Raw genomic sequence first — 12,568 nt, 5'->3', positions numbered from 1 at the left:
TCTAAATAGGCACATCACCTTAAAAGACGCCTACATACGTCGTCTCCATGTAGGTTATATCGCCTTTAAAAGCATGTAAAAGTTTGCATTAGTAGATGTATTTGAGTCATTCCACGAAACCGGTATGATTTGAGTCCCTCTGACCTTTTTAAGTGTATTTTACCTATTGGGTCACCAAATCTATTTCTAAAAGCTTTTTGTATCAATTGAAATGTCTCCTTTAATACAGTTTAAAAATAATGGCATACATTTTATCTTTATATGGGAAATTATATTTTTTTTTTTCAGTTGACACCTGAAAAATCATGTCCCTCATGCTTCTATAAAAGTGTACTTGGGATATGAATAATAAAATTAGAAAAAAGTCCATACATTTTGCCATTCTCATGAATATCTCTCTGTGCTTTTTTGCTGGTAATGTTTTTTTTAAGTAAATTCATGATTATTCATTAATGTTATAGGCTATTGTTTTTACGGTAGCCTAATTAGTAAACTTATTTCCCTGTTTCATATTTTATATATTACTTTTGTTATATATAAGCTGTTACTTTTGTGTTGAAGTGAAGTACAACAAATTAAACATGGCATCCTGGACGCTATAGCCCTAAGAGCCAATGCACAATTTTTTCTTTCTTCCTTGTTTTCTTCCTTAATTTTCTTTGTCATTTAACATTTTCTTCAACATTAAATGAAGTGGAGAACAAGTTATTCTAAGCAACCATGCTTAGTTTCATGTAATAAATAAGAGGTTACAACAAGTATTAACAGTAAAAAAAAAAAAAAAAGGTGACGGTAGAAATGATAGTTTCTTTAATTTGTGACAACAAAGGAATACTAACATAATGGTAACCTCAGACCAAAAAGAGGGGCAATTATAATAGATGTATGAATTTCTGATGCTCAGGAGGAGAACAGTAAATTCTAAACCAGGGGTTTCCAGCTCTGGTCCTCAAGGTCCACTTTCCTGCAGAGTTAAGCTCCAATAATCAGTTCAGAACCCCTGGTTTAGAACTTGATGTTCTCCTCCTGAGCATCAGAAATACATACATCTATTATAACTGTATTTTTGGTATATAACCCCTGCTCTAAACCATCAGCCATTTCAACTGAAAGATGAAGGCTGTGATATTAACGTTCCCCAGTAGAGGGAGCCATAGGATAAGGAATCATTTATGCCTAACGTTATTAATTTGGTTTCTATCCCTTTGAATGGAAATAAATGCATTGATTGGTCTAATTCATTTGCGTAACTATTGTGTACTGACAGTATAGTTTAATTTGTGGTTCAGCTGCAGGTCGGGAATCAGGCTAGAGCAGGTTGCGGGTGAAATATCCAAGGCTATTTTTAAAATATCAAATAATGCATATTGTTTATAATATTTCATTTATAACAGGGTTGGAACTGAAGTCGAGGACATTAGGACAGTAGCTCTTCAGTAGCTCTCCAGGAGCAGGGTAGGAGAACCCTGCAGTAGAGACTCCAAAATATGAAATGGGAACATGGGAACCCCTGCTCTAACCAAAAAGATCATGATTTGTATAGACAAGGGGTCTCCATCCCTGCTACCATCTTACACACTTCAGTTTCAACCCTGCTCCAACGCACCTGTCTGCAATTATCAAGAAACCTCAACACCTTGACTGAATCCGAAATCGCCCCCTAAACCCTCATTCACTATTCCCTACGTTAGTCCACTAATACTGTTCACTTGAAGGAGTGAATGAAAAGGAGTGAGTGAATTCGAACAGCCATTGAGCGTACATTGGGGTGCAATGTGGAATAGTGTGAAATGAGTGCATTGAATAGTGTTGTGGCAAAAACAATAATTAAACAATCATCATCACTGCATAAGAGACACCAAGAATCAAATTGTCTTTTAAAAGTATTTATTCTCTTGCAAGAGAAGGTCAGACAGTCATGCAGACATTCAGAGCCTGCCTGCCTAAGACATTCAGAGCCTGCCTGCCTAAGACAAGGAGGAGGAGCTGTGCGACACCTTTTATATTCTTTACCAAGGTCTCCTTCAGCTGTTGCTTTTCCTAGTAGTTTTCCACTAACTTTGACACACTTTTGCACATGCTTCATCACTACTTCTGACACTGGGACCAAGAAATTTTAGATGCATCCTGACCTCTAAGGTCAGAAGGTCACTCTTCAGCTATCCCCATCCTGGCTCACTCTGCACGGAGACAGATGTACAAACATACATATATCCTGTTCACATTCCACAATATAGACATGTGACACATTACTTTGCAATATGTGTTGAAGATCAATGGAAATCAAATTTTTCCATTACAATAGTATTCCCCCATTGTCAAGTTTAAGTAAAATCAACATATTACAAAGATATCAAAAGTAAAACTCAGAAATGTCACATTCCAGAATATTATGTTGATAAATTAGAATTACTGAATTGATTTGTTCATCTTTAAAGTTGTTGTTAATAATTGTGAAAATGACAAAATAGCAACTCTGATGGTGTATAATTTTTAATTGTATTATTATGCTTGTAAATAGTATAGAGATTACATTAATGACATACAATACACAATATCTAGAAAGTCTTTTTTTCCTCAGTTTAACATGTAGGAGTAGACATTTCTCATGAATGACAAGTGATGGTAATTGTTGGTTTCTAATAAAACCATGAACAAAATAGAAACAATGAATGTAATACAAACACATTAGCATGTTTTAAAGCATACATCTAAAATCAGCTTTAACAAATTAAATAAATATGTAGGATCAAAGAAATTAAACAAACTAGAATTCAATGTAGGCCTATTCAAAATATCAAACATATCAAACAAGCAAAGGGAACTTATTGTCAACAACTCAACAAGCTCACAGGACATGTCTGGATCAAAGAAAGATGGCTTCTTGTATCCAAACACAGAGATTGGGCTTAATTAATAAGAAGCAACAGGTATAATCATTAAGATTCGGTCAGTCAATCAAGTCACACTGCAGACTTTCTACACAATATGTATCAAGAACACATAGGAAAGTAAAAGAAAAAAAGTTAATGATTGACAGGAAAGCTAGAAAGCTAGAAAAAAACCATGAGGGTAAGATATTAATTTATTGTGGTGGCGATGTTAGTGTCACGCATCTGTGGTGCGACGTACCCCTTCTCTCACATGACTGTCTCCTTCGTTAGGTCATCCAAGGCACTTTCCACACGCCATAGCTTGTGGTGTCAGAAACACCAGTGACTTTGGTTCAAAATAGCATTTTAAAAACACCACATACATAAACAACATTAAAATCTGGATTTTCACCACAGGGAGACTTTAAACAAAGGAAACTACAGAAGGCCTGGATAGCACAAAACAAAAGGGAATAAAAAAACATGTTGTTGAGGTTTAGTAATTTGGTCTCGAAGTGATTTATTTAAAACAATTGCTGCATTTTCTGCCAAAATGGTGCAAATAACTGATGTTGAAGCCACGCCATCGGGAGATTAGTTAAGTTTCTTTCATTTTCTTCGCTTTTTTTTTTAAGTACGGTTTGATTGATTTTAATATGTGGTATGCATTTTTAGAAGGCAAACTAAATAACAAATGAAAATATTAAAAATATATAAAAGGAAATAACAAAAACATCACCTCATAATAATACAGTACAGTGCTACTTTCATTATTATTATTAACATATTAAAACACAAAACAAACTTTTATTATTATTATTATTATTATTATTTTTATTATTGCAGACAGAACAAGTAACAAACATAGCATAGCATACAATATTACAAAACAAAGAGTGACATTACTGTAATTGGTAGCAGGGGATCCAAAAATAATATCAAATTATTTTAAACACATTAATGACTTTTTGTTTTTTAACAATTTCAGTGAAGACATGAAACAATAATTCTAATTTAAATATTGGGGATGAATTTAAATATTTTTGTTTATGATTATAAAATTTTGCCAACAGTATAAATACATTAACAATGCATTCAAGACCTTTGTTAACTTTGTTTTCATAATACACAATAATATCTTTTAATGTAAAATAGTATTTAATCTTTGCTAAATTAAAGATAAATTCTGCCAATTCCTTCCAGAAATTTTGCATTCGAAAAACAAATGCGTCAACACTTTCCCACTTTTACAAAAAGAACATTAATCGTCAATATCGAGTATCTTGCAACAGGGTAAATGGTATGTAAAATTGTATAATGCATTTCTTTGTTTTTATTATTAATGCACTATTTAAAGGGGATTAACCAAGCATTCTTCCAATTAATATGATCAATAATAGAGTTCCAAAAAAAAAAATTCCTCTAGGTGCTATTTTATTTTGTATTTGAAATATTGTACAAATATGTTTATTATTGCATTTTTTAATCAACCAATTCAATGCCGTTTAATATTAATTTTGGATTTGTCATTAATGTGGAGTTATATTGAATATGACTTTTGATAAAATGAATCAGAGTAGGGGAAATAGCTTTAATGATATAATTAAATTCCTTAAAATGCACAGGGAAACTATGGATTCGCATTAATTGTTCGTATGTTCAAAGCTTTCCATAATTATCAAACATATTCATGAGATGATTAATATCCCTGTTAAACCAATTCCTTAAAAATAAGGATTTATTGGCAACCAATATATATATATATTTTTTTTTTTTTTGTGGCAACCAATATATTGGCAATATTCAAAATAAAGGAAGTGTGAAAAACACAAAACAAACAAAAGCCAGAAGTTGAGCTTTGTGACGCAAGTGTGTGTTGCAGGGAAATAGCGCCGTGTAGAAAACATGGCAGAAGCAAGCAGCACACATGGAAGCATAACTTGACTACAGTATGTCATATGACATATTTTTTTACAGTCTATGGCCGAGACGAGCTTTACTCAGACAACATCACGCTCTGCAGAGTTTGGGAAGGGCGGTCGCTTCTGTACGGTTGAGATCTATCGCCACTCACAGGCTGCCTCCTCACGCAGATGAAGCGTCACTTTATGTCCATGTGAGTGATTGTCAAAGCCAGTCACTGGCAAAATGAAAGAAGGTAAATGTAGCCTATTATAATTGTCTGTATTTCTCCTTTTCTACAGTGGCCATATTGCCTGAAAAGATGCTCCTATTGCAACTTCAACAAGTATATTCCTCGGAGTCAAAACCATGGGGTCATGACAGAATGTCTGCAGAAAGAGACACAAACCTTACTGCAACTCAGTCAAGTCTCCCGGTCAGTGTAACAGAGTGAATGAGCACACTTATAAAAGGAGAACTTATTACGGAAATAATCTACTTTTAAAAGAATATACATAAGTGCATGTTATTTCCAATTAAATGAAAGTGTATTCTAGTTTAAATTTATATTAAATGCAAGAAGCTGAACTTAAGAGTGCATTTGTGACCTACTTAAAGGGATAGTTCAAATAAAAATTCTGCCATCAATTTCTATGAGTTTCATGATTCTGTTGGACACAAAATAAGATATTTTGAAGAATGTTTATGTCCTTGCCGGAGCAACAGCAGCATTCAAGTAAGAAATGTATTATTCGTAAAGCTACTAAAGTTATTCAATCAAGAGCAATTTTTTTATTGTTTGATTCATGTTAACAGCATAGCAGTAGGTACTGTATATCACACTCCTTTCACTTTAATACACACTATCCACATGCAATTTCTTTACTTGCCGTTTACGTTCACAGACATAACTGACTGTGTTTATGTGAACTTTGTGTGTTTTGGACATAACCTTGTGTGTATTTGACAGTTTAACCCTTTATAGTACGGAGTTGCCATATGGCAACAATTAATTTCTACTAATTTCCTTGTTATTCGGAATTGTTTTTTAATATATTGCGCTTTGAGAATTAAAAGGGTAGGCCTTACGGTAGCCAATGACGTGCTGTTTTTAAGTCAAATTACACTTGAATGTCCCTCCAAAACACTGTCACCCTCACACAGAAGACATCTGTAAAAGTGCTCCAGAAATTGCTCTATTAACCTCATTCCTAAACATCTCTTCTCAAGGGGGATTTTTTTTTTGCAGCATCTTTGATAAGTAAATTAGATATTTTTATTCACAAATCAACTTTGTCTAACATAGTTTTACTGTAAATTGAGAAAATATAAATGTTTTCACATAGCAACGCTGTACCACTGTGGAAAAATAGGTATGTATACATAAATACAGTGGAATTGCAGTAATCCCCTTTGGGATTTTTTATAGATGGTAGCATCAACAATATGATTGCAGTTATTTATTTGTTTGAAGTTTTTATTTTAGTATAGTTGTATTTATGTATATATAACATGAAAATGAATACAGCAATATTTTATGGAGAGGGCAATAGGAAGAGTGCAGAGCTAGCTCTTCCATGTGATGAGAGTGAGGAGGAGTTAACCAAATTATAGGGAATTATAGGGATTAAATGATAGGGATCTACTTATTTTTGGTTTGCATGAGCTCCAAGTATATTAATCTATCAATTTTAAGAGAAATGTGCATTTAAATAGAAAAGAAAATCTTAATTTTATAGAAAAACTACTTTTTTGACCATATTCCATTGTGGTACAGCGTTGCCATATAGCAACGTTTCCCTAAGTACAAGAATCATTATTATTTTTAAATCTTTTTTTATTTGTATGATTGAAGCTATTTCATGTAATAAAAACTTAATTGAAAAAATATTTCATGGTTAGAACACAATGCATACCACATAGTGTTAAGCACAATAACACATGAAAGAGAACTTAGTTTAATACTCACAGGACGCTTCGTCTGGCATCCAGATCTCTGATATATTGCTTTAAAACTGCTTTAAAAAGATAAACTTTCATGATGATGAACTGCAATGTCACGTTAGCTTGACCACAATAGAGATGATAATCAAAACCAAACAGTATCCGAGGCACAAGCTGTAAAGGCACAGCCCTCTTCTGGAAAGCGGGTGCGGGGAGCAGTAGCTCATTTGCATTTAAAGATACATGCACAAAAACAGCATGTTTTTCCTTCCACTCAAAAATGGAGTGGAGTAAAAAAAAGAGGCATACTAGGTCCCCTTTAATTTTTGGGTGAACGATCCCTTTAATTTGTGCTGTACTGTTCCCTAGGATCAGCTCAGTGTTTTTTGGAGGAGGAACACCTAGTTTGGCTCAGCCCTCCACGATCGCTGCTGTCTTGGAGACTGTTTCCAAAAACGCCCATCTCTCAGATGATGCAGAGGTCACCCTGGAAGTGAACCCCACACCTGCTGGAAAAGCTAGTCTGAAGGACTTCATGTTGGCAGGAGTTAACCGCTTTTCTATTGGAATTCAGGTACGCTGCTTGCACACAAGCCACAATCTGTCAGATGTTATGTAAACATACTTAGAGTCTCCATAGATCTAATGATATTTTCCACAGTCACTGAATGAGGATCACCTGAGGACACTAGGGAGGGATCACAACTCCCAGCATGCTCTCCGCACAGTGTCAGAGGCCAGGACGCTCTGCCCGGGACGTGTGTCAGTGGATGTCATGTTTGCTCTTCCAGGTCAAAGCGTAAAGTCATGGGAGAGTGAGCTGGAGAAATTGCTGCCGGTTTGTGACGATCACGTCTCACTGTATCAGCTGACTTTGGAAAGGGGTACCCAGCTTTTTAAACAGGTTGAAACCGGGGAACTAAACGTGCCTGGAGACGATGTCACTGCTGACATGTACAAATCAGCACGCAGAGTCTTAGAGAATGCTGGGTTTTGCCAGTATGAGGTGTCCAGCTTTGCCAAAAATGTAAGTTATGATTTCTTATGTACTTATACCTATAAGCTGTAAAAAGTATCAAAATAAGAATTAGTACTAGCAACACCAAGGTCATGTGTTTGATTCCCAGGCATGTAATGCACTGCAATTTGCTTTAGATAAAAGTGTCTGCTCAATGAATAAATGCTATATTATATCATTATTTGAAATGTTTAAGTGTAATCTTGGTTTATTGATTATGTGCTCATTGTAGAACGCTGTCAGTGAACACAACATCGGATACTGGAGGTCTCATCAGTACATCGGTGTAGGCCCAGGTACATTCATGCTCATGTACTACTCTTCAAACATTTGGGGTCAGCAAGAATTTTTTGAAAGAAATGAATACTTTTATTTAGCAAAGATGCACAAAATTGATCAAAAGTGACAGTAAAGACATTTATAATGATTTATAATATCTAGTTCAGTCATGAAACTCTAAGGCCCTGTTTACACCTGGTATTAAGATGCGTTTTGGTTGATTGGATCACAAGTAGATGAGAGAAACAGATTCCCGTTTACACCTGGTGTTTTAATCCGTCTCTTTTGTCCACTTTCAACCACTTCTGTCCTGATTTCTTTGAGGGGAGGGTCTATGGGTTGGTAAATCTATGGGCTTTTTTGGATCTTTTGATATAATGGACAAAATTATATTGCGCAATTTACATATGAACGCGACAGGAAAATACCAATCATCATGATATGATTTGATTCTCAGGAAACACTAATTATTATTATCAATGTTGAAAACAGTTTTTGCTGCTTAAATTTTCGTGGAATTAATGATACCATTCAAACATTTGTGGTAAGATAAGATAAGAGAGAAATTAATACTTTTATTCACCAAGAATGCATTAGATTGATCAAAAGTGACAGTGAATACGTGTATTAAAGATTTCTATTTAATATATGCTTTAATAAATGTAATAAATACATTTAAGAAATCCAAATAAATGCTGTTCATTGAACTTTCTATTTATGAAATAATCCTGATATAAGTATCAACATTTCCACATAAATGTTAAGCAGCACATGTTTTCAACATTGATAATAACGATAATAAATGTTTCTTGAGCATCAAACATCATATTATAATGATTTCTGAAGGATCATGTGACACTGAAGACTGGAGTAATGATGCTGAAAATTCAGCTTTGATCACAGGAATAAATTACATTTTAAAATATATTAAAATAGAAAAGAGTTATTTTAAATTGTAATTGTAATTTCAGATGTTACTGTTTTTACTGTATTTTCGATCAAATAAATGCAATCTTAGTAAGCAGAAGACTAATATATATATATATATATATATATATATATATATATAAACACACACACACACACACAACCTCAAACTTTAGAATGTTAGTGTATAAACTATGAGAGACTGATCTTACAGAAACACACAGTAAGATTTGTCATGATCTGTTAGGGGCTCATGGGCGCTTTGTGCCGCGTACAGTGGGAGGAGCTCAGAGAGAAGCACGAACCCAGACTTTAGAGCCAGATGTTTGGATACGGGAGGTTCAGCGGCACGGTCACGGGACACGCCGTCGAATACAGCTTGACCATCATGGCCTGCAAGTGCATCTGACATGTAGTCCACACACAACTAGCTGTGTAAGCAATCCCACAGTCTGTTGCTGAGTTATTGAATCAGATCATAATTGTATCTGCAGGCTGGAGGAGGTTTTGGTCATGGGTCTGCGTATGAATGAAGGAATCACCCAGCAGGTAAAAATGGACCGTTTCTTAACACAGCATAGTTCAGGTCACATTTCAAACCAATTATGTATTGCTTTTTACAAAATACATATTTATACAACATGTTAATATTTAACGGTAGTTTGAAATGCTAATGCTCTTTATATATACCAATGCCTTTGATATTTTTGCTTATGAAATGGTGTAGCACTGGGAGTTATTCAGCCCAGAAGCTGACCTCCAACACATTTTTGGGATGTCAGAAAACGTTCAGGAATTGCAAGCAGGCGGGCTTCTAATACTTAATGACAGGTAATGTTTATGGCTACAAAACTCTTTTTACTTTTAAAGTAACCCAAGTGTGATAGTTCATTTTTACTTATACATCAGTTCCCCCCTGATGCTTACCTTTCTTTTAGGGGTCTGCGGTGTTCCTGGGAAGGATTAGCGTTCCTGGACAGCATCTTGCCCACAATGCTGCTAGAATTAGAGACGTTTTTCCAAAGCAGGGTTTCTGTACATCAGCAGAAACACAGACATTCAGAGAAACATGAGACAGAGATAATGGGTAATAAGGTAAACATGAAACAAATGCATCCATGTGGAGATTGAAGAAGTGTTTACTCTTGAAGAAGGAGCGTGGGTCAATGACGTGACACGTTTTTTCCCCCCTACCTATTCATTTATTCACAAATACAGAACATTAAAAAAGCATTGCATACATGACTTGAATGCACCTCTTCAATGTAAACATGCTTTTAATTTCTGTATTAAAATTCTGTGTAATTTGTTTAGGGGGTTCAGGGTGCATAAAGTAAAAAGTTAGGATGATATGATCTTTATATATTTAAGAAGAATTAAATTCTATATTTTCTAAATACATGTCTCATTGTAAACCATTCATCCTTGCTTACTTTTAATTTTTTTGACCTTGTGATGTTTAATCAAGATGTCATAACTGTCATATCTTCCACTGAAAATGACAGACTTCTCTCTGGTGACATATGCAGGACTTGTCCAATCATTTATTCTGCCTAAACTCTGCCCACATCTCAAAATCCAATCAATCACCAATGCATAAAATCAAGTTTTTTCTTTGTCGATAATCCATATGTACATCACAATTCGGAAGAAAATATCTGTCGCTGCTTCCGTTTCATCACAAATTTAAAAAAAGTTGCTTGTCTATGGTTTTTTTTTTTTAAATATGCTTTAAGACAAACCATGTGCAAATTATACCATGTGCATAAGACAAACCAGCTGACCTTCACAGATCACATTTCAAAGACAGCTCGATCATGCAGGTTTGCACTGCACAACATCAGGAAGATCAGGCCTTTCCTAACTGAGCATGCAACACAACTTCTCGTCCAGGCCCTGGTCATTTCTAGGCTTGACTACTGCAATGCTCTTCTGGCTGGACTTCCATCATGTGCAACCAAACCTCTACAGATGATCCAGAACGCTGCAGCTCGTCTTGTCTTCAACGAGCCCAAGAGGGCCCACGTCACTCCTCTGTTCATCTCACTGCACTGGCTACCTCTCGCTGCTCGCATCAAGTTCAAGGCATTGACGCTTGCTTACAGATCTATCACAGGCTCAGCTCCCTCCTACTTTCACTCACTCCTACGAGTCTACATCCCTACCAGAAGCCTACGATCGGTCAACGAGCGACGGCTCGTGGTTCCATCACAGAGAGCCACAAAATCACTTTCCAGAACATTCTCATTCACAGTTCCATGCTGGTGGAACGCTCTCCCCACCCTCATCCGGAATGCAGAATCCCTGACAACATTCAAAAGACAACTGAAAACCCTTCTCTTCCGTGAGCACTTAACCTTTCAAACCTCAAAACTTTCCCTTTAAAACCTCACTTATCGGGCTTATGCTACTCTGAATAATGCCTGAACTTTGTATTTTGAGCACTTCTTGCGTTGTTTTTGCCTCCTCATGATGACTCGCTTAATTTAGTCCTAATTTGTAAGTCGCTTTGGATAAAAGCGTCTGCTAAATGACTAAATGTAAATGTAAAATTCATCAGTCAACACCATTGCTGAGTATTTTCTCCTTAAAACGGCAGTGAACCAAAGACCGCCCCTAATTTCTACTCCACAAACTCATAACCAATCCCGTCAACGTGCAGGGCGGGGCTTTTCCTATCATTATTTTTAAGGATGCTGATTTTTAGAAGGCTGCTTTGACTCTGAGATGGAGAATGTGAAAATGGTTTGTGTAAAATTAGCAACATATTCAATTGCCATTATGTGTCCGACGTTGTAGAGATTGATACATAAAACGCATTACCTTTCTGATACATTGACATGTACACAAGCCTGTATAATTCACTCTTCCACTTCTTCTGAATCAATTTCTGGTTCAAACATATATGTCTGAATTAAACTAGTAATTCCACTTGCCATTGTGCAGTGTTTACTACAGTAAAGTTGAGCGAGTGGATCTCTGAGCTGGTGTGAGTGGAGGCGGGGCTAATTTGCATATTCATAGAACCAGGTATACTAAATGACAGGGTGTGGAGTAACATTTAAATATGCAATTTTTATGATCAAAGATGAGTTGTAAGGAATACAATTATTGACTGCAGGGGGACTTTAAGTAAATCACGTTTTACTTTAAAAATAATGATTAAGACGTGTATTCAAGGTTGAAGGAAAATGTGTTATTTTTACATGACGGTTAAGGTCCGTTCACACCAAGAACAATAACTATATAACTATATTTGCTTCCCCACCAACGGACGATATCATTCTGTTAATTATAAGTGTGTGCTGCAGTTTTGTTGTCTGTCGCTTAAAAGGATGGATTCCGATTGGCTGTCAGTGTTTTTATCGTTCATCAGCTGGAAAAAAATCGTTCTGAAAGTGAATCCAGCTATATGGTTTCTCTGTGCCGTTATCGCTATTATTGTGGCGTGGACTTATTTTAATATGGAACTCAAAAGATCTAAGACTTTTTCTATGTACACAAAAGGCCATTTCTCTCAAATATTGTTCACAAATCTGTCTAAATCTGTGTTAGTGAGCACTTCTCCTTTGCCGAGATAATCCATCCCTGTGATGGCCACAGCCATGGCCTCACAACCAGTCCA

The 12,568-nt window shown here is 35.7% G+C and overlaps 1 protein-coding gene across 1 annotated transcript; it reads left to right on the top strand.

The window, feature by feature from the left end:
* The first annotated feature begins 4,751 nt into the window (after window positions 1-4,751).
* rsad1 (radical S-adenosyl methionine domain containing 1) lies at window positions 4,752-10,340 on the top strand. The gene is made up of 9 exons (XM_084131568.1): window positions 4,752-4,989; window positions 5,078-5,211; window positions 7,089-7,293; window positions 7,381-7,746; window positions 7,970-8,033; window positions 9,191-9,338; window positions 9,438-9,492; window positions 9,671-9,774; window positions 9,882-10,340. The coding sequence occupies exons 1-9, from the start codon at window positions 4,825-4,827 to the stop codon at window positions 10,072-10,074; spliced, it is 1,434 nt and encodes a 477-aa protein (XP_083987694.1). The 5' UTR covers window positions 4,752-4,824; the 3' UTR covers window positions 10,075-10,340.
* The last annotated feature ends 2,228 nt before the right edge of the window (window positions 10,341-12,568 follow it).

This window comes from Abramis brama (assembly GCF_963993115.1).
Source record: "Abramis brama genome assembly, chromosome: 1".
Lineage (NCBI taxonomy): Eukaryota > Metazoa > Chordata > Actinopteri > Cypriniformes > Leuciscidae > Abramis > Abramis brama.
Note: the sequence above shows the minus strand (reverse complement) of the source record. Positions and strands in the feature narration are given on the sequence as shown.